Source organism: Ceratotherium simum, chromosome 9 (assembly GCF_057802395.1).
Source record: "Ceratotherium simum simum isolate JZ-2026a chromosome 9, ASM5780239v1, whole genome shotgun sequence".
Taxonomy (NCBI): Eukaryota; Metazoa; Chordata; class Mammalia; order Perissodactyla; family Rhinocerotidae; genus Ceratotherium; species Ceratotherium simum.
Genome location: NC_141908.1, coordinates 50,249,397 through 50,272,747, shown reverse-complemented (window position 1 = coordinate 50,272,747; position 23,351 = coordinate 50,249,397). Strand labels below are relative to the sequence as shown.

Here is a 23,351-nt window from a genome sequence, read left to right as displayed (position 1 = left end):
AGATTAGACGAACCACTCCCTTATCACCACATTCAATGGATTCCATATAGTAAGAAAATGTTACTCAAAATTGGGGATAGAGTACTACTACTGCAACAAAGTCAGTGATGTTGAATATTCGTTCCAAATCTTTATTTCCATTTCAGTATACCCTTTGATAATAGAGTTGATGAAAGAGAAACTTTTATTTGACTATAACTACATAATCATGGACCTAGCATGAGAACAACAATGGCAGACCACCTAGGTATGACACCATGCTACTGAAAGTCAAATATGGATAGAGATACTACCTAGATAATTTTAACTACATGAGCTCTATCTTGACCTGGAACTTAAGCTTATATCTATCAAGCAAACATTACAATACATAAATTAAAAAATAGAAGAATTGTTTGAGTGGAAATCACTATAGTATCTCCCTATTTTTTCATTTAAGCACAGTTTTGGCCAGAATTCCAATAAGTCACCATCTTATCAATCATAAGTACTTGATACACCTACCTTCTCTAGGCAGCAAGAATCAGTGACACTAGCAGAATTTTAAATATTAATTCATTCACTCAGTTATAGACAGACAGATATATAGAAAGCAGAAACTATATTAGGGTAGGGATTTATTTCTTATCTATTAGAAAGACACGAGGATCTTTAGCCTCCTATGTGTCAATCATCTTCAGCACTTGATGAAGTAACCTTTCAGAAGTCATTCATTTACAACAGGAGCCCAGGAACCCATCAGTGTACGTAATACAGTGTGTGTGTGTGTGTACGCACACGAGCATGTTTGCAGGTAAAAGAGGAAATGAGTGAACAAGGCTTTCTGGGGAAAGCTAGACAGTTAAGCAGTGAGAAATCTGTTTTTAAAGGTCACTGCTGCAGGTTGAAAAGAAATCAGAAAAGCTGAGGTCATTGCTTTAATCAACCTCAGGCAAATTGCAAGGGTAGAAGCAAAATCCATTAAACAGAGCAGAAAACAACCAGCAACTTAATTCTTCTACCAAGTAATAATTAGAGGAGACCCTTGGCATTTGCGGGTTTAACATTTGTAGTTTCAGATAGTCCTAAGCCGCCAGCAGGGGAAGGAAATGCTGGATCTTGTAATTTTACTGAGGCTTGCAGTTGAGTCCACGATAGGAGGTTGGAAGGCGGGAGTGGGTCACAGCACAGCCAACCCAGAGCCTTCCCTGCCTCCATTCACATTCCAGACAGTGGTTTTGCTCTTCTCTCATAACTCTTGTAAAGTGATAAAAAAAAACATGTTTTCATGTCTACTTCTCTGAACTTTAATGGTGACACAACATACCAGATGATATCAATGAACTCAGGGATTTGCAAAACTGGTTTGGGGAAAAAGTCCTTTCGAAGGTCAAGGAAATGGAAGCTGACATACAGGAAATGGCCAAATTGTTTAAAGGCATCCCTGAGAGGTTAAGTACAAACATAGCCCCAAACTATTATTCACAGAATTTTTGGGCTTTTTAACCTCCTTTGAGAGAGTAAGCCTTGGATTCATAACCACCCTATTATACCTCAATCGAATATATGCTATGGCAAAATTATAAATTACTGGAAAAATGTAAATTCCAATGGTTTCACTCATACACTATAATCAGCATCAGGAAATGGTATCAAATATCAAATAACACAATGTTGCTTCTCCACAAGTACCTCATATATATAATGTGAAAGGGGGAAGGATCACAGTCTGGCTTTCCAAAAAACTGTACCGCTCAGAAGAGCTAGAATGCTTAGGCCCAGAAGAGGTGAGATGGGCCTCACCACTCAAGCCCTTCTTCATGCGTGGTGTGGCTTCTGCTCTGTAGTGAACAAGCTCCCATGATTCCTAGCCTTGTTATTGAATACTTGTTTATCTCCTCAACATGACTGAAATGGACCAATTCCCCACAATGCATTGCCTCAGCTCCACCTTCCATCCTCTCACTGTGAGAGGGTAGGGGAAGGGGGCATCCTCCCTGCTCCTCTCTGTCTTTTCCCAACCATAGTTCTCCCTAACCGATCTCTCCCTTTTAAAAATTTCACATCCCCCTTGTATATCATCTCCAGCACTTGAATCCCAATTTCCTTTCTCTCTATCCCTTCCCCTGATATCAGCCTTTGGTTTTCCCAGCCCCCACCAATCACTTCATTAATTCTTCTCAGATTCTGATCTCAGGGTTCCTCAACTTGTCAACTCTTTTAAAAATATATTTCTGCTCCACTAAAGCTGTCCCCAAGTTCAGCCATGACTAGTTCCCAATTATCTCTCAAAAGTTCCCAAGATCTCAGTTCTACAATCCCTTTTCTCACCACCCTCTCACTGAATCTGCTCTTTGTCTTCATTGTAACTGCCAGTCCCCTAACCCAGACCCAGACTCAAAGTCAATAAGCCACTTCTGGCTTCACTCTCTTCCATACTCCAAAAAGACCCCAAGGATACTCTGTTACTCACCTTGATTCCCTTGTCCCCTTCTCCCCCCATTATGTCCATCCAAGCCAGTCTCCAGCCTGAAGAAGACTACAGTATCTGCTTTCTCTACTCCTACTCCTTGTTGCTAAGAATTGCTAGAGATGATAGATGGGAAAGGCAGTGGTGATGATGGTACATTTTGTGGGAAGTTCTAGTGCCAAATGCTCTCCTGAATGCTTTACATGCATTACCCTAAACACTGATTAACTTCACTACAATGGAATGCTATTCAGTTAAGTTCTACCTGCATTTTCTGTGCTACTGAGCAATCATTATATCCACCTTTAATCGACTCTTTATCATATGCTTCGTAGTGGCTATTTCAAAGATTTAACATTTCCCTGGAGTCCACAGCCCACTCCCAACTCTGATACCACCTTGCTCGGTTTTTTGAAAAGATAAAGGCCATTCAACATGAGTTTCCTCATAGCCTCCTCTGCCCCACACCCTCCTCAAATTTTCTGGATGTCTTCATCTAACTTCTCTGTGTCTTTCCCAAACTAGAGGTTTTTCTAAGGTTAACTTTCCTCTTAGGCCCTTGATCCCACTCCCTCTTGCTTCCTCTATTATCTTCTCTCTCTTTATTTTCAATGTCTCCCTCTATATAAGATCCTTCCCCTTACCTGTCTAAGTTTACTCATCCTTTAAGAACCTGTCTTCTTCCCTGCAGCCCCCTCAAACTACCAACTTCTCTCTCCCCTGGGGAAAGCACTAAAGTGGTGAAGAGAACATTCCCTACCTCTGCAGGACCATTAAGACAGTATTCCTTGTAGGTTGTAGGTCTCATTTCTCTGCATTAGCCTCAAAACTAAAAAAGTCTCTCCAGCTGGGGGGCCCAGGACTATTTGGACCATTGAAGAACCCTACTCTGGGGAGAAAGCTGGAAGCTTTGAGTAAGATCTGGAAGTACTTAACATTGCATTTGATAGGATATGAAGAGGAAGCAAAGTCTTTTGACTGGTCTCTATCTTTTACTGTCTTACAATTTCTGTTTAATTGTAGTCTGAACCAGGGCAGGGAGGCAAGCCCAATTTGGGTAGACCCTGCAACACTTCTCTCTTTCCCTAATCTCTCTCAACCAATCCACCACTACGTCCTGACAATATAACTATCCTAATATCTTTTGCTATTTGCAATTGCCACACTCTGCTCACTCATCTCCCTGGCTCCAGCCTTGCCCAGCTCCATTCCATTCTCCACACTGCAATCAGAATGACCTTCCTGGAGCACATCCCTGCTTGAAACTCTTATGGCTCCCGAGTGCCTAAGGAACAACTCCAAGCTCCTTAGCCCATCATGACCTGGCCCTTGCCTGCCTGTTCACTGCCCGCCCCCCACCCAAGCCAGGTTCCAGCAATGCCAACTAATGGTTCACCAAACCCTCTAAGCTCTCTCCAGCCTCTGCACCTCTGCCCTTTGCTCATTGCTCATTCTTTCCCCTCTACCTGGAATAACTCCCTTCCCGACTATCTTCTATTTGTTCTTCAGGACAGTTCAAGGGCCATCTTCCCACCAGTTCCAGGGGTCATCCCTTCCCAGGTGCTCCTCAAGGTACCCCAGGCATCCCTCTATCCAGGTACTTCTAATGCTGAGCTGTTCTCATGTAATTCTTATCTGTTTCACACACTGGACTATTAGCTCTTTATCAGGAACTGTATCTGATGTGCCTTTGTAGTTCTTCTGTTCAGCAGATGGCCTGACACATACACACATATAAATGTCTCTTGAATGAATAAATGAATAAATTAGATTTTAAATAAGAGATAGAAATGGATATTTTTAACATTAAGTACTTTAGTACTGTTTATTTTCATGATGTTGTTTGGTAAGTAAATACAGATGAATTTGCACAGATTAAGGCCAAGAGATAGAATTTGCAAAGATCAAGGCCAAAAGAAATGGGAGACTGAATTAAATAGAACACGTACACTACTTTGACTACTATTGCTAACATTGATTGAAGGTTAACTCTGTTATCAACGCTATTCTAAGTACTTTTTATGTATTGACTCAATCCCCCAAATAACCCCAATTTTATAGATGAAGAGACTTCAGAACAGAAAAATTTAATAACTTGTCCATAAGTGACTGAGCTGGGATTCAAACCTGGCAGAGCCAGTGGTTTTAACCACTACATTGTATCATCTTCTGTGTGACCATAATTGTACAAAAAATAAGTTAGGTATTTGCCTCACTCATCTATGCATTCACCTCAATTTTTCTTTGTTTTTTCCACCTTAACTTGGAAACTCATAACTTTAAATATATTGAATTACCAGCATCAAATAATATTTGAGAATTTTTCTAGATGGGCTTAAAAAATACCTAGGTAGCCAATTCCTTGCCAGTTGCTAAGAGGAAGTAATAGTGTGGGACAGGTGGCAGGTTAAGTGTCAATTACATGCATTGTGTTTCCCTTAGAATTAATTTTCCTGCCTCCTAAGGAAGTGGCTGTTTAAAGTTTTGATACCTATTTGTGAGGTTGTATTTTTTTAAATGACTGTTAAAAGAAACACCAACTCCTGAGTGAAACTGAAGATTACAAAGACCCTGTAGGAAGCCTTTGCCACATGAGGCTTTTGACATCAAAGGAGTTAACAAAGATAAAGACAAATTAGAGTGGGTAAGAGAGACTAGAGTCTTATTTTCTATGGTAAAAGGAGAAAAGTCTTTAAAAAGAGAACACACATCTGGACAGGCAAAGTCGGGCAAGTGTGAAAAGCTGAGTAACTTTGCAAACTAAGTCTCAGAAACTGTTCTGCAACAGATTTCAAAAGAGACAAGGAAGAGACACCTGATTCGACTTAGAGCATTTAAATGCTGGGTTTGTTTTTTTGCTTGGTTTATATTTTATTTTATTTCATCTTCAGTTTTGGTGGTGGTGCTGTGTGTCTGAGTGTGTGGAGGTGGGTGCTAGAGAGGCGCTGGCTGGTGTATAGGAACAAAAGTGGGGGAAGAAGAGGGATTTCAGTTCCCTGGGGCTTAAACACAAGTTCCTACTGCTTCAAAAAGGCACCAAGTCACAAAAATTTTCTGCGTTTGACTACTCCCGTAGGCAAGCCATAGAAACAGAAATAGAAAAGTGGCAGTAGAAAAGTGCAAAGAGTAGGAAAAAAATTGTTTTGAGTATCCAAAACGGAACCTGGTGGTGGCAGGGAAAATCAACAAGATACAGTCAACCTTGAAACTACGCCTCCAGCTCAAGAGTTCTGATGCTTTTTGATTTGTAAACAGTTCTCTGTAGAATACATGAATATTTCCAGAACTTGTGACTTGTGATGTTTTATTTTCTTCACCTCCAGTCCTTCCAATGTTCTTTTAATAACAATGGATTAGAGCTTATCGGCATCCTGGCCAGTTTTATAAAACCAAATAATTGCTGAGCTGGGGAAGCAGGTTTATTTGCATTAAAAAAATTTTTTTAAAGAGAAATTCTGCCACCCTCTGGACATAAACCACAGATCTATTTCTTAGAGACCACCACAGAATACTGTTTTAAGCAATTGCCCCTAAAAATAAACATTTATTTTTTTAAATGTACCTGTTTTTTTAAAAAAAAGGTGGAGGAGAGAGAAACACAGTTGCTTTAGCTAGCCTAGACAATATCTAGAAAAAAGTCGTTTAAAAATACTAAATTGCCTCTAAGGAATTTTTAACTAAAGAAAACGGTCTCAGAGCACATTAGAGAAAAAGCCTCCAACATTTAACTGGTAATCTTTCCAAAATCACTTTACAGCCTACATTTCTGCTCTCTAGTCTGCAATGGCCAAGTAAAGATTTTTCACACAATCTCAGCCGTGACTGCTTTCATACAGTTACCTTTATTGGTAAAAATGAAAATAAAAAATCCACGTTTATAGTAAATATAAATATATATATATTTGTTGTTTGTTAACTAGAGCTAACTGAACACAGAGTGAGATTTCAGCCACGGCTGAGAGAAATTAGCCACAAGGACACAAACGGGCAGCTTGTTTCTGAAGCTCTCCTGCTCTCATCCGCTGGGCTTGGTGTACTTAATGTCATGTAAATGAAACTCTCAAAAATGCAGAGATGTGATAATTGCCAGTAATAATGCTGGGCAAATCAGAACACATGACATGCCATTTTTTATAAATAACCAGAGAGAGAAAGCAGGAAGACGTCAAGTACCATACCTGGTTTTAACAACAGGGTTTAGGTGCTTCTGGTCTTGGAGGACCTTGGCCAGCTGTTTTTGCAGAAACAAAACCTTCCCGTGGACTCCTTTAATAAATGGGTGGTCGAGGAGGTGTGTGACGGAAGGCCGCTTTTCAAAATCCTTAATAAGACACCTGTTAGCAAAAATCAACAAACAATCCAAAGTACAATCTTAGACACTGGTTGCCCCGTGAATATGAGAGAGGGGAGGTGAAAAAGCTCATTTATAAAACCTAATCACCAACCTTACATAGCTCATTCTTTATTCCTATATACCAGAACATAGGAAAAAAATTCTCTACTAGTTGAATTAATTGAAACATCAGATATCTATTTTAGTTTGTTATAAGTACATATTGAAAACACAATCATTTTTTGCCATTAATTTAATTTGAAGTACTCAAAACACTGAAAAAATAGACTGCTCAGACAATTTTCTGTCTGAATTTTCATTACAGAAAAATGTTTACTACGGAGTCCAGTTGGTGAGTCTATATACTTTATTTTAGAAGTATATAAAATTACATACTATCGCTTAGATGAAATCCTAATATATGAAATATCCACTATTTGGTGGTGGAGCAAATGCATTTAGGAGTTTGCAAGGAAAGAAACTAATCACAAAGAAACCTTAACAGAGAAACTTCAACACCCTGATTTCTAATGTCTTCTGAAGACGCAGAAAAACCTCAGAACAGGAAGTGACTACAATATAATTCAGATGAATTGGAATGGAATTATGCAAACAGGGAACAAAAAGTCCATTCAAAATGGTAAAAATGGGCTGCATTTAAACTCCTCTGTGGTTAATTGGTTAAAACCGCACTGGTGTAACCACTTTCTGTTTCAGATTCCATGCCCTTTTCAAAGAAAACAACGATTTAGTACATTTTGCTGTATGCTCTGCGTTACTCAAGATGATTCTGACACAAGGAAATTTCTAGTGAAATTGAATCTGATGAATATCCCTCCAATTACCATCACATTTCCATTCTGAGTAGCTGCCCTTGACGGAGGAAGAAATTTCAACATCTGCCCTTTTAAGCTATCAGTCTTAAGCTCACACTGGAGGCTTACGATAAATACTGGATGCCATTCTGCCCACTCCATGAAATAAATGTTTCCAGTTTTCCCAATAGAGACATGCCAGCAACATCTAAAACACAACATATTTTAAATAATGAAATGCACTGACAAATGGTAAAAAGTTCAGCCTCACCTTGAGCATCTTTTCAAAATATTGAAGCCGAGTTCCTAAAACAATCCTCAACTGTTGGATTTACAAAAAGGCTTTAACCTTTGCAGTTTTCATTTCAGACCACCTTCACATCCCTCACCTTCTAGTCTTGAAAAGATGTTTGGTAAATTTCCCAGTCAGTCCGTTTTAGAATTGATTCAAGGCATTTCCTATCTATTGGAACTGCAGCTTTCAGCTAGAAAAGCCAAAAGAACCTAGATTATCTCCATTCTGTTGCCTGCACATCTATAAATACCACCTCTGCCTTGCCATGGAAAGAAATCAATCATTTGAATTTTCTGGGTTCCACGGTCTTTTGTATAATTTATTATTTTTCCTACCAAAAATAAAAAATCAGTGCACGTGCTTAAAAAAATACTATGTTCATGTGTTTACCTCAGCAATCTTCCCTGGATTCCATGTATATTCATCTGTATATGTGTACATTACTATCCAAGGAGAATAAACACTAATGTTTCCCTAAGCATCTGCAAAAAAAGGAACCTCTTTGTAGTTATATGGTCAATAATACAGGTTTATGGGCCAGTCCTCTTGGCTTGAGGGAAGGTGTACAAAAACTGCTAAAATAAAAATAGTCCATGTCTACTGAAAGTTCCTACTGATGATGGACATGGTGACTTCACACACTGCCCGGAGCCTCAGAGGGCATGGGTAGGACCACAGTCCAGGAACCGCTAGGTCCCATAGCTAAGACTGTCCAGTGGTCTTGGGCAGATCATATTATGTCTGTCTCTTATCACCAAATAGGCATACCAAGTATATACATGCCAAGTATATCCCCAAATAAGGGGAGAGCGATTTCTTAATAGGTTTCCCCACCTTATATTTTTCCCTTCTTTTTTTTTTTTCTTTTTTCCTGCTTTCTTTCTGCATTAGCTGTCGAAGTTTCATCTGACTACTGTAGGTACTCATTGAAAAAAGGAAGAAAGAGCAAAGACACCAGGGGTAACCCTCAACTGCCTGTTGACTAGGGCCAATACTTCAAATGAGGAAACTCAGGGGGCTGAGACTGAAGGTGCGAGCAGTGACAATTAATGGAAAATACATAGCATGTAAATGGGAAAGTGGGCTGCCTCTACCTTCCTCCTCGGGAGAGATGCCTTGGGACAGTGTTCCCGGTAAGGCCTGAAAACAAGGTCCTTCTGGTACTTTAGTAATTAAAGTTCCCTGGATAGGATTTGAGAGGGACCAGGAAACCTATACTCCAGACTTATGAAAATAGGTCTCTGCTGGAGCCTAGGGATGCAATTGAAGGTGCTGTATCTTGTTTCATAATTTTGGCATCCAGTGGAGGAGCAAGGCTACCAACAAGATTGCAAGATCATTTGGTATTTTGGAGAGCGTCTCTCTCTCTAGATCACAGAGGGAGTAAGGGAAATAGTGACTAAATAATAAACTGAGACAAGCAGACAAGGAAGAAACTAACAAGTGAATCTGTTGTCTCTTGAGGATCCAAAAAATGAAGATGGTAGGCATTCTAATCTCTGGAAGCAATGATCGAGAGGATTTGTTAGTTATCTCGGTAAGACCTGAGTGGGTTGAATGTCATATGACTGGATCAGCAAAACTGAAACTGAGTGCACATGGGAAGAATGCTAAGCAGAGTTGTGACATATCCAACTGCATTAGAGGATTTTTAGGAGAAGGGCATGAAGACCTTGAGGGTATAACCTCATTCTAAAACACTCTTGCATAGTTTTTTCTCATGGGGATCAAAGAGCCAGACTGAAATGGAATTATTATTTTATTGATAAATAGAGGAAAGTTCTACCTTAGGAGCAGATATGGCTGCAAGTCATGCATTACTAGATACCAGGTCATTGGAATTATACCATTTCATTTGTTCAGCAAACATTTATTACACAGCACCAGAATTAGCCAAAATAAATTAATTCATATAAAATTCTGACCCTTTTCCACAAGGATCTACAGTCTAATTGGTAAGACAGAAGGGTAAGAGAAACATAGGAAATAGCAAAAGCCAGTGTTTGCTTATATATCTAGGATAAAAAATAATCACACAAAAGCATAAGGTTTCGGAGCTAAGGGATCAAGATTTTCTATTCTAACCCCTCTTTCATGAGGTGAGGAAATCGAGGTCAAGTCCTGACAGTGATGAGGCCAATTCCCCAAGTCCCACAGGAGAACCACTTCTTCTCTGCAATGTGTTGTTAAAAATGGCATAGATGCAACGTACAGAACAATACTAGGCTGTGTAGGAGGGGGCAATCTAGTCAGGGAAGACTTAGTGGAGCTGGCGAGAACTGAGCTGGGCTAGGGAGAAGTTTTGGAACTAAATTGAACTCGATTGGTGAAGAAGAGGTAGAAGGCATTTCAAGGTTGGGAAACTGGATCAGCACTGCAAGAAGCTGGACTAGGCAAGCTGTGTAGCCAGGAACTCAGGAGGCCACAAGAACATTCACTAACCTTCACCTCCTAAGCTGCCTCCTTTGAATGCCTAAGAACAATTCTTTGCTTTAGTCCTTTTACCAACTTTAACTAGGGTATATTCTTTATTGCTTAAGATTTTGCAATTTGGTGCCCAAAACTCATACTGTTTAAATTTGTCAGCTCATCGTTTCCATCTTATTCTCCTTCCAGGCAGGGATTTAGTGGATTAAGATAGAATTGACTGCCGGAATCCATAAGAACTCCTGACAGCCTCTGTGTCCCTTTTAAAAGCAAGATAGACTCTTTCAAACTGATTTGGAGAACACGCATGGAAAACTAAGGAAGTTATAATATGGGTGTATTCATTTCAGGATTGTTTATTAAACCAGGAATTGCAAATTCCAGATGTCAAATATTTTCCCCCAGCTGGGGATTGAGCAGTTTTTTCTTTTTTGGGTTTTTTTGGTGAGGAAGATTAGCCCTGAGCTAACATTTGTTGCCAATTCTCCTCTTTTTGCTGAGGAAGATTAGCCCTGGGCTAACATCCTGCCCATCTTCCTCTACTTTACATGTGGGACACCTGCCACACCATGTGCGTAGGTCTGCACCCAGGATCCAAACCTGCGAACCCTAGGCTGCCAAAGCGGAGCGTGCAAACTTAACCACTACACCACCAGATCAGCCCCTGAGCAGTTTTTAACAAGCGACTGCATAAAATGTTGACCTCTGTATGGGAAATGAGGGCCAGCCAGTGTGAGGTGAGTTGAGTGAAATGCTAGACGCATAAGACATTCTATTGAAAAGAGAAATTAGTGTCCTGGTCAAAAAGGTTTGGGAAAGATTGGTGATTCTCTAAACCTCATCTGGAGTTTCATAATGCATGTGAGCATAGTAAATGTTCTTAGAAGTATGGGGGTAAAGAAAACAGCTTAATTTTGTTTAGGTCTATGTTTCCAAACTTACTTGGCCACAAACCCTTTTTTGTGTCGATGGAACCAGGGCCCTGCAAATGACCTCCTTAGAAGCACTGTTGTGAGAAATCAGTACTAGGCTTTTGGAATGGGCGGCAGAGTCCTCATCTCAGCTGACTGAGGGAGACACACAGATCCCCTAACTGTCACCAACACGTTGGAGTAGGCTGTTGTTTCTACAGAGGACAGAGTCTCAAACTGGGGCAACACATGCCCAAAGCTTAGTTCTTCCCAGAGTCTTTTATTCTGGAAAAAAGAAATGGAACAAGGACTAATTTTAAGGATACTACTTTTTTCCAAGGTCATAAGTAATTCTTTCTTTCATTCCCAGGTTTTTTAAAATCATTTTTTAAAATCTGGATTTAGGTGTGGTTATCTCTGTGCTACGAGACAAAGCAAAACAAAAGAATAAAACGTTTAAAACTACAGTGAGATGTATTATCTGAATTTACAAGGCCATGGTGGGTGGTTTGAATATGATAGAAAGTCCACCAGAAGAAAAAGGAGGCAAATGCTTGCCTTGAAGGAAATCAATCCATTACCTAATTTGAAATTCTAGTACCTTCCATCATGCTTTCTTGGCTGAAGATTAATTCTCAGAATTCATTAGTGTCACCACATTAAACACAGGTTGTTGCAGCCATTTACTGCCATCTCTCAGCCTGGCTTCTGCCAGAAACAGGCAAAAAGGAGGCATTTCTTAAAAAGAAACAAGGTTGGGCTTCCGTGTTGGGCTCTGGAGCTGGCGGTGCCGGTGCTCTTTCCGCTCCCAAAGGATAATGCTGTCAAGACACAGCTGCCTTGTCACTGTAAACTGCCATTTCATAACCAAAAAAATCAGATGCCTGCAAGGGAGAGCTATTTATCAAGAGTCACAGACGGATGTTTACCAATGAATAAAACACACTTGATAAAGAGCAGCTGAAAAGTCAAGAACTAAAAATACTTGTGAACTTGGTGAGAAAAGCAGGAGGGTGAGCAATGTTGTTCCACACAATGGGGCAAAACTAGACCAAAAGTTGGGATTTATGTCTCTTCTCATTTCTTTCTTAATACTCTGTCTTTTATGCTTTATGCTGTTTTCTTGTGGGTTTGCTCCTTAGATTGTGAAGTGTTTGCGTAGGTACAGAATATCTAAACGTTTTTGATCTGAGCAAACATTTCCCCGTCCCGTGATGCATCATGCTGCCCTGTGGTTCCTATCATCATCAGACAGAAGTCTGAGGGACAAAGAGTCTGCTGCATCAAGAGGAGAAAATCCTCCAGAGGGTACACTAACCATAGGTTAAATATTGGAGCCCATGGTGCTCTGTCTTGGAAGGAAATTTCCATTCTGGAAGACAGGATTATGACAAACACAGACATTTTCCCAAGATGACTAATGCCTCCAAAGTAGGCAGGCTGAGAAACTTGATATTGCATATGTAATTGTAGTGAAGCATCACCTCCCCATTTGGTGGCATATTTAACTGAATTTCAGTTTTCATGAAGTTGACAAATTTTGCATGTGGTGGTGTTTTAAAGTGTCACTGGTGAGAACTGAATTGCATGCTAAGTTCACACCTAGGGTGGGAAAGTGGGGTCCTAACCTGAGACAGATAAGTGAGAACCAGCAGCACTTCACTCATCGAGGCAGGTCTGTGGTTATCAATCAGAGAGAAACAGTCAGTGTTCGCTAAAAGAAAAAAAGCCCTCAGAAGGTAGGGCAGAGGGTTTTAGAACCAGAAGCTCTGTCTCCTTTTGAAGTAGGTAATGGGCACAGATTCTGTGTGGCAATGTCGGAGAGAGACTGCAGCACTACAGGACAACAGGGCAGCTGCCATCTTGCCTGAGATACCAAGCTGAGGAGAATCCAGATGCAGGATTAGAAAGATCAGCAAGTCAGCCCAACCGTTAGACAAAGCCGACAGGACTGAAGGTCTAGAGCGAGCTCAGGAGAACCTAGGAAGGAAACCGAAAGGGAAGAACATTGCGTTTCCTGGAGCCTCAGGCTGGGGACAGAGAAGAACCAACTTTTCTCACCCAGAGAAGACTCAAAGAAGGTGACCAGAGAAAAAGTATAGGGTGGTTTGAAACCAAAAGATAAAATCTAAGAGCAGATAGGACAGAATCTCCCTCTGGAGTTAAGGAACGTGCACCACTGTAGTAGGAGAGAGTCCTGTGCAAAAACAGTGCTCAGGACTGCAGGGCCCCCTAAGACAGAGGGCTGCAATGTGTAACCCCGTAATGACCCAGGGTTGCAGCTTGTGTGACATCTGTGAACACAAGTACCTCTCCACTTTACCCTTACGTCTCTGATCCCATGATCAATAGTAAATAATTAGAAAAGCCCAGACTAACTCATTGTGTTCTTAGGAAAGGTGATGTGGTAACAAAAATTCTAGATCCTCGAGCACTGTTTGTCTGGGGGACAGGCTGGGGGCCACAGCTGGGAGGGGCCAAGGGAAGAAGAGTGTAGCATGGACAGCGGGCAGAATTAGTCTGGGAGGAGGAGGAAGGTATAAAAGTGCTGAGTAAGGAGGTGAAATGAGAAGAAAGGCCAAGTGGAACAAGGCCAGACCTGAGGAGCGAGTCTAGATGGCGCTCAGGTGACACAGAAGCTGTCCAAGGAAAAGCCAACGGAACGCACAGTTGGAGGCGGTGGTTTTATTATTAACATTATTGATACTTCTTTTGTTTAATCTGTGCTTTCAAAGTGTCATACAGCAGTGGCAGAAGACTGCGGATGAGCATGCCCTCCACTGGACATGCCATAGCCAAGAAAAATTCTAATTTTTGTGTCCTAGGATTAAAGCAGTTTTAAGGACTGTAACCAGTGTCCCCAAGTCACCACCCTCTCGATCCTCTTTGTTTTTTTTGTTTCTTTCTTCCTTAGTTGGGAAAAGCACTTGCAATTAAACAGATATTTCTTCAGGCAACTCCAACCATGTGGTTCAGTCAGGGCACCACAGAAAAATGAACCATTACTTCATGACACAGCCCCAGCAACTAGTTTATTGGATGGTTATTGGACTGTTAACTGTCAAATCCCACCCTCTGGTTCAAAGGGTTGGGGAAGGCGTGATCCCTGGGCGCTGGGAATCCTGGGATGGCTTCATCTCTCAGGCTACACTGCTGCCGCTGCCCAAAGATCTGGGTACTGGCTGCTGCTGCAGGTGCTGCCGGGTCTCGCCTGCAGCAGCCAAGCCACTGCCTCTTGGGCCTCTGCGAGGGGCTGAGGTTGGCCACAGGTCAGCCCTAGACTCAGCCAGCAAACCAGGCGTGGGCCTTGGCTTCCTTTAGAGGTCTTTGCTTCAGGTAGAAATTAAGGAAATATTTGTTTGAAGCAGCCCAGGAAGATGAGGAGCAAGCAAAGAGAGAAATGATGGCTGAACCCAGAAGGAAGTGGTTATGGAAAAGGTGGGTGAGTCAGGGCAAAATAATCTAGATGTTGGCAAGTCCATTTTTTTAAAATATTAATCTTTACGTTAATTATTAATTAATATAGATTCATATAACATATATAATATATAACTATATATTATTAATCTTAAATATTTAAAATAGTCTGTTGATTTATTTAAATAACAACATACTGAATCGCCAAATCCATTATTCTCCCAAGCATGACGCATGTACTCATTCATTTAAAAAAAATGTTTGGTGCCTAGTACTGGGGTTAAAAGCCAGGGACTGGGGTCAAACCTAACTCTACTTCTTATAGATATGTGAAGATATGCAAGTTAATTCAATTCTATGAGCCTTAGTTTCTTCATCTGTAAATTGGTAATAATATCACTGTGGGGAGTAAATGAGATAATCCATGTATAGTGCCTGGTACATAGTGAGCACTCAACAAATGCCAGCTATATGGGTTAGCCACTGTACTAGAGAGTGGGGACACAGTTAGTCAGTCCACTGGAGGAAGGCAGCCATGGTATACCCTATTCCAAGCAGGATGTATGCTATAAAAAGAAATGATAATGTGCAATGGCTCCTTGAGTTAGACTTCAATAATAATGTGATTACCACCACTAAGGAAAAAATTACTGTTCGATAGATGTCCTGATCAGAACTTTCAAAGTTCTGGGAGAAGGGGCGCTTTTAGAGTCTGACAATTCAGCAAAAGCAAAAAACTTCCACATTTTCAAGTTCATGCCTTCGGGTACTCCTGTTTTTGAATGTCTGGCTAATTTCTTTGATTCAAAAGTCAATTTCCATTTTGACAAACAGTTATAGTCTGCTTCTTGGTCCAGGCTTAAGTGCCAGGGGATATGTGAATTCTAATCCTTCCCTTGATCCTACTTGCCATGCTGACCGGAATTAAATCCATAATTCTCATTTGTATGCATTTTTTTCCCTACAGGGGGAAGCAATGGACAGTACCCAGCCATCCCCTGTGAGAAATGAACAACCAGTTCCATAGTGCATGACTGTTACATGCTCAGGACTACCCCAGGACTGGGCTGGGGGCTAGGAGAGGGCAAAATAAACAAAAGATATTATATGCATCTGTTACAGACTTATCTTCTGGGGTAATACCAAACTTACATATGTGAAATATTTAGAGAACAAGGTGGCATTGTATTCATTGATTCGTTCAAACACTTACTAGGTATTTACTGTGAATGGCACTCCACCAAGCACGCGGGAGAAAGATGCCTGGAGTAAGAGTAAGACGTTAGCTTTCACGGAATTTAGAAACAAGTAGCAGAATAGAAACGGACATAATAATTCAAGGCTGAAAAGTATAAGCACTAGAGTAGCTCAGATGAAGTAAACAATTATAGCTAGGGGAACAAGTGTCTCACATGAGAGATGACACTTGGGTCTTAAAGGATGAAAGGGATATTGACAGGAAGTGCAGAGGAGGAGCATTCCAAGTGGAGAGTACAGTAGGAATGGAAGTCCTTTGGTATAACGTATGGCTCAAATGGGGAACAAAATAATGCAACTGTAGTAGAGATGGGGGTGAGAATCTGGCCAGGAACATCTTAGTCAGAACAAAGGGCCATGTCAGTGAGCTTGGGTTTTCTTTCTTAGCCACATTGAACAGGCTTTTTTGAGCGGGGAGATAACAAAATTAGATCTTTGCTTTAGAAAACAAACTGGCACCACGTGAGAGGGCAAATTCGAGGGACAGAGGGAGAGGATCCATTTAGGAAGCATACAGTCTGACTTAAGAAAATGGGAAGGGAAAGGTGATGGTTGGAGCTGTGAAACTTGAAGACAAGTCAAAAGTGTAGAAAGAAAAAAGAGGGGACCACCTGTGGAATCTTAGGCCAACTTAAATTTAATGGATGGACCTGTAGCTAAATCTCTGTGAACTTAACAATTTGCCTTTTACCTTCACTACCCAACTATAATCTCTCTCAGTGGAAATTAAAGGCCTTTAAGTTACCAATTCAGTGATCTCTTTTTAGTTCTCATTCTACTCAACCTCTCTGTTCACTGATGGCCACCAATGACCTGCCTCACCTTCTTGAAATATTCTCTTTCCTAGCCTGGAGTGATGCTATGTCTCTTAGCTATTCTCTTACTTCTCTGACCACTTTTGCTCATTTATTTTCACTACCAGGTAGAATAAGACGACAAGGGAGAGGAGATAGGGTATGCAAAGACAAGGAGGAGCGGAAATAGAATGACAGCATTTACGCCCACAGGCTTGGAACTTGCTGCTGAACAACCACAGGGTTTGCTTAGTAGACCGAAGGTACTGAACTAGATAATGTAGAGGGAATTTGCATCCTATGGAGAAGGCCATCCCTACTCTTGGAGACTCACAATCCCAAACAAGTCTGTAGATTCTGCTGAAAATAAGCGGGTTTAACTGCAGTGTGCATGTCTGGCACAAAGTGAAAATTAAAAGTGTAAGAAAGCCAGCAAAAACTACTCCATAAAATTTACAGTTGATTAATTACTGCAAATGACTTTTATAACAGCTTTAATGAGAAATAATTCACATACCATACAGTTCACTCGCTTAAAGTATACAATTAAAAGAGTTTTAGTATATTCATACAGCTGTACAACCATTACCATAATCAATTTTTAGAACATTTTCATCACCCCCAAAGGAAAGTCTGTATCCATTAGCAGTCACTCCCCATTTCCCCTCAACCTCCTCAGTCCCAGGCAACTACAAATCTACTTTCTGCTTCTATGGATTTGCCTAATCTGGACATTTCATATAAGATGTGTGGTCTTTTGTGACTGGATTTGTCACTCAGCATAATGTTTCCAAAGTTCATCCATGCTGTAGCATGTATCAATACTTCATTCCTTTTTTATGCTAAATAATGCTCCATCATACTCATGTACCACATTTTGTTTATCCATTCATCAGTTGATGGGCATTTGGGTTGTTTCCACTTTTAAGTTATTTGAATAATGCTGCTATTAACATTTGTGTACAAGTGTTTATGTGGCCATATGTTTTCATTTCTCCTGGGTGTATATACCTAGCAGTAGAATTGCTGGATCATATGGTAACTTTATGTTTAACCTTTTGAGGAATTACAAGACTGTTTTCCAAAGTGGCTGCATCATCTTACATTCCTACCATCTGTGTATGCAATTGATTTTTAGTACTTCATTTTGTTCTAGAAATAATTTAAGGCATCTTACAACAACACGTGCTTAAATAAATAAATGTATGTGCAATAAGGTAAGATAAAAAATAATTAAAAGCAGAAGAGAAAAATGAAACAAAGGAGAAATTAGGGAAAAAACTAGAAATTAGAATACCAAATAAATTACTTTGTTAGAGGTGGCCACAAATTTGGCTCTGGGCTCCTTAGCAGCCAATGTGAAGGGGCAAATACAGTGTGTTTTATATTTCTTAAAATCCATAATATAAAAACAGACCTGCTTTGAGAATTATGATAATATGATGATGATGATGGTTATGTTGATTGGTAAGGAGACTAGAGATATATAGATTTCCTGGGTTTTCATAGAAATGACTCCATATAATGTAATGAATACTATTTCCCTCCAGTAAACACGGCCATGAGTTTCACAGGCTGTTTCTTATAACAATCTTCAAGCCCAACTGACATCTTCTATCAAAGAACCAGCTAGCAAAAAAAATTCTCCCTGAGTGGGCGATTCAAGGAGGAACAGAGCTCTGATCTTAATCCAGGGCTAAACTTACCAGCAACTTAGTGAAATTTTATAAAGTCAGGTCCCTTGATTCCTAATATGCTGAATGTAGTGCCCAGACGCTGGCATCCATCAAGGGAAGATGGGGTGCCAAGCTACTGTGTGCTGTTCATTGCAAAGAGTGGAAAGAAGATTGCTGAAAAAGTTTCTCTTATGAATCAAAAGCAACTCAAAGGAAGGAGCAACTCAATCCCACAGGTGGGGGTTGGGGGAGGGTGGGAAGAGGACTGGAGCATCACACAAGTGGGCATGGAAACAATAGGACAGTCAAATTTGCCTCTTAAATGATGACAGTAATGATTCCAACTAAGACTTCAGGCCATAGCACACAGTGGAGATGGAGGTGGGAGGAGGATTAGATTGAGAGGAAAGATAACAGTCTAGAGCTTCAATAGTCTTGCTGGCATTGTGTTTGCCTGTGTTTAGCACCCATCCGTTAATGTGTGTTCTTTTGGTAAAGACTTAAATTGACTAAACACATCTCTGGCTGATTGCCAATTATATGATTATTGATGGTATGAAATCAAATTAGGGAAAATAAGCTAAGCCAAGTTTTCATTAACAACCTAACCACTACTGAAAAGCCTGGAGAAAATATCATCAGATAATAAGTAGTTGTAAATGTCTTCTGCAAAGCAGGATTTTGCACAGTTATTAGCTGCCTTGGCTCATGTTCCTGAGGACACAAACCACCACCACGCCTGTTACCTGCCATCCCTCTGCCCAACTCTGAGCAAAAAAAAGCTGCCAAGGGCAGTGACCACAAGGCACAAATGATTGCTTCTGCTGCTTTTTGCAGAGATGGTTCTCTCCAAGGAAGTAGCCACCCAAGGAAGCCAGTTAGTGCTATGCCTCTGTGCCTTTAGACGAAGAAATGAACACTTCGTCCCCTAGGGATGTCAATCCAGTGCCTTGTTCAAGCACTAAATTTTCATAAGATAAAATATTTCTTTTTAGGCAAGAGAATGAGTAAAGACACCAACTGCCAAAGAGAGCCTGGGGAGTCCTTAACGCTCCTCCATTAACATGAAGAAGCAGAGCAGCTCCATCTATTATATCAAAGCCTCATCAGAGACCCTAATCCTTTCTAAAAGGAACTCTGAGGCAGCCAAGCCTTTAATTTGCTGAATAATAGGCCCTCTGATTAACCCTTACAAAGCAAAGCACAGACATTGCAGACAACAAATGTTCCCAGGGGGTTGAGAGAGAAAGGAGCTGGGGGTTGGGATAGCTCCCACTCCCTGCTAGTGAACCAGGTCTATGCACAGGTTTCTAAATGGTTAGCTTTCTGCTTTCCTTTTTCCTTTTCCCTACTCTCTCTCTCTCCAGGGAACACTCCACTTCCCTGCTCTGGTACTGGGATGTGTCCTGTGCTTTAAGCCACTGTAACTCTGAAATGCACGGATAGGTGATATGGAATGAATGCATCACCAAATATACTCATAGCAGCACATCAGTGACATGAAAGGCTTTTTCAGGACCATTTACCCACCCGCCCCACTCTAGAACAAGCCGCTTGTCTCTGAAAAAAAAGAAAAAAAGGAGTAGGAACACACAACTGGGAGGAAGGGAGAAGTGAAAGGAAGATAGTGAGTAATGCTAGCTCAGGCACTTCTCCGATCTGTTCTAACAGGAGAGGTCTAGTATATAAAAAGGTGGTTGATCCTCTCTGTGGGATCCTATTACTGGAGGTAGACAACTGTATACTATGTTGCCATGGACAGGTAACAGGTTAGATGGGCAGTGGGTTTCACGCTAGTGTGCATTAATAAATCACATATATATTAGACTTCCTGCTTGTTATATCAGATAATGAGATGAAGGATGAAACGTATGACACAGTGGTCAATTATCATGTGGATGATATAAATTCTAGTGTGCTGAGGACATTTATCTCTGTATTGATCTGGCTTTGCTAGCAAGGACCATCCATTACTAGACTTCCATAACCATATGATAAATACTCTGATAACAGAATGCCACCAACTCCTTTTTTCCCAGCAAATTCCCTATGGTTTCAGTTAGAGAAGAAAAGTGTAGAGAATCTGTTTGGTTTTTCTAATTTTTGTTTTATTGTCAAAAATTAAATGTATTATGAAGACCATGGAGAAAAGCCTGTCTATCCCAAACCAACAGTGATATGCTGGAGCCAGCACACGCAAGTTCCCTAGATATTATTGTTACGTTTTCAGGAATTTTGTGAACTGATTGATGTCATATTAGTAGCCTGAAACTGGCCATGGTGAAAGTATTTATACCACGGAAATCTGTGAACAATACAAATCAGACCCCTAACCCCAGGCAATCAGTTTTTAAACATCACTGCTTGTGAACTAGGTATCTTGAAGAAAACCGACTGCCTGATAATTCAAAAGCACTGCCATATGGATAGAAATCTCTGTTTATCACCCTTTTCCTCTAATTATTTTTTCTCTTTTCCTGCCTTCTGTTGGACTGTCAAAATTTTCGATAGCCCTTTTGCCCTTCTGTTGGTTTAGAAACTAGACATTGTTTTTCTAGTTTTAGTGATTATTCTACAAGACTAAATATGTGCTTAACTATAAATTTTCCAGTAGTTCTATTCTCTTTTGGAGCACGAGAACTTATGCATGCCTTAACGACACATTGAACACTGCCCCTCCCCCAATTTTATGATGGTTTAGTTATTTTTTACCTATTTTATCCCAAACAGTTTTCCTTCTTATAGTTAATAGTTACTTATTTTACCCCCTCAGACTGTTCTATGAAATTAACTTCATTTCAAATGAATTTATGTTTCATTTGTTGTTTTGGTGGGTTGTCTTTCTTAGCCTTAAATTTCTTCATGGGTTTTGAAATTTCAGTTGGCAGGTTCACTTTGAGGAAGAGGAGTAGGATTTTTTTCCCCACTCCCTCTCACTTCCTCTATGCTCACCCTCCTAGTCGAATAACTTTTAGGGTTGTGTCTTCTTGGCTCCCTGGGACTCTAGCCCAAAGCCAGGTTTTAGAATGGCTTAATGACCCATGGATTTATTAGGTATATGGAAGAAACCATCACTGTGGCAGCAGAAGGTCTAGCTGCTTATGTATCCTTCCACCATCCTCAGCCAGAAGCTGGCTAAAAGCCGTAGTCGGGGAGATGGTCAGCATGACCCCAGGTGATGGAGTACAACACAGAGGAATCTGCTATAGTTAGAACACAGGATCATATGACCCCTCCCCTGGGCCATTCTTTTTCCCAGCCTAGGAGAACTACTCCAGATACTGGCTTCAAGCAGGAGCCCAACTTTGGGCCCTGTCTTGCTTGGAGCCCTCTTAGTCCTCTTATCCACAGGAGCCAAACTCCCAGCCCCTACTGCTTGCTTCTGATCCCAGCAGACCTGTGACTTCAGCCCAGTTGAGCACTTTGTGGTTTTGTTCCATTTTGACCTGTCACAAAATTTAGATTCTTTCTCTAGTAATATGTTTTTGGCCTTTTCTTTTTATATGTAAACTGTCATTGTTATGTTTGGAAAAGTATAAACTTAAAGAGCCCCTTTGACAAAAAATCTCTTACATCTAAAGGCAAAAATCCTTCAAATTCATATTTATCTAATAAATTCTTCTGTTTACCACTATCCTAAATTATTTTTCTTTAGTAACACCTATTTTTTTTTTAAACTTTTTTTTTTTTTTCCCCCAAAGCCCCAGTAGATAGTCGTATGTCATAGCTGCACATCCTTCTAGTTGCTGTATGTGGGACTCAGCCTCAGGATGGATGGAGAAGTGGTGCCTCGGTGCGCGCCCGGGATCCGAACCTGGGCCGCCAGCATCGGAGCGCGCGCACTTAACCACCAAGCCACGGGGCCGGCCTTAGTAACACCTATTGATGTGAAGAATGTATTAATCTATTAATGTATTTGGCCAAGATTAACACCTGTGAGAAGTGACACTGCTCTTATCTTATAGGAAGGAAGCAAAGTTTAGGTCCTATGCCTCAAACTCCCCCCACTCCTTGATTTTCACCCATCACACCTGCATATTCCCCTCAGCAGGCTTGACATGGGAATGTTTACATTAGAAGGAGATTGCCAGCTCTGTAGAATGTCATGTCACTGACCGTGGTCCTGAAACATCATGCACTATGAGAACATGGCTGTTTCTCTTAATCCTGGGTTCGGAAATGGCTCCTCTTCAACCTTTCCCTGGACTTCCAAACCAGGTGATGGAGGAGGTGGTGGTCAGAAATAAGGGAAGTGGGGTGGGCTATGGGAAATGGAGAGGAATGAGCAGAGGTTGTTGGAGGGGAATAATCACTGAGACTGCCAGTGGTTATTGTTTTGACATCATTTTTACATATTCAAAGCAACCAAAAAAGAATCCACAGCTAACCATATAGCTGTCATCATTCACTTTTAACAGTCCAATCATGTTTGTGACAGTTAAAATTTTATTTTTTGCTTTGGGAAAGTTTACGTGTGTTGGGGGAGTGCATTTGACTACTTTTCCCACCCTTCATTCTCTTCCTTAATATTATGTTTGTGGTTATGAGACATTGTCCAAAGATCATGAGCACTAACATCCAACTTATAACCAGGTCCATCATATGCTCTGTATAATTCTGAGGATATCACCTCCTTTCAAGAATCCTTGGTTCTTCAAAAGGAACTGATGTTTACTGAGCTCCTGCCATGTGACAGGAACTGTGCCAGGTATTGGGGATAGAAAGCAGAAAAGATACATTCTCTGTGAGTATCAGAAAATATGCTGACAGTTTGAGTGGGACAGATGCACAAACAAATAATTTCAGGATGGCTTGATCTTATACCCCCTCCCCTCCTTATTATAAAGGTCTGTAAAAGACACCACGCTGACATGAAAGCACGAGAGAAAGGGCCTCTAAGTCTTCCTGGGGGAGTCAGGGGAAGCCTCATTTATTCAATTTTGCTAGAATGTGCAGGGAGTATGGAGGAGAGAATGT

The 23,351-nt window shown here is 40.8% G+C and overlaps 1 protein-coding gene across 1 annotated transcript in view; it reads right to left on the bottom strand.

Annotated features, from left to right (window-relative positions):
- MYO3B (myosin IIIB) overlaps positions 1-23,351 on the bottom strand; it is a 429,858-nt gene that overhangs the window by 224,881 nt on the left and 181,626 nt on the right. Inside the window, exon 10 of the mRNA XM_087434928.1 lies at positions 6,628-6,783. Coding sequence (XP_087291054.1) covers positions 6,628-6,783 — 156 coding nt within the window. The remainder of the gene's footprint in view (positions 1-6,627; positions 6,784-23,351) is intronic.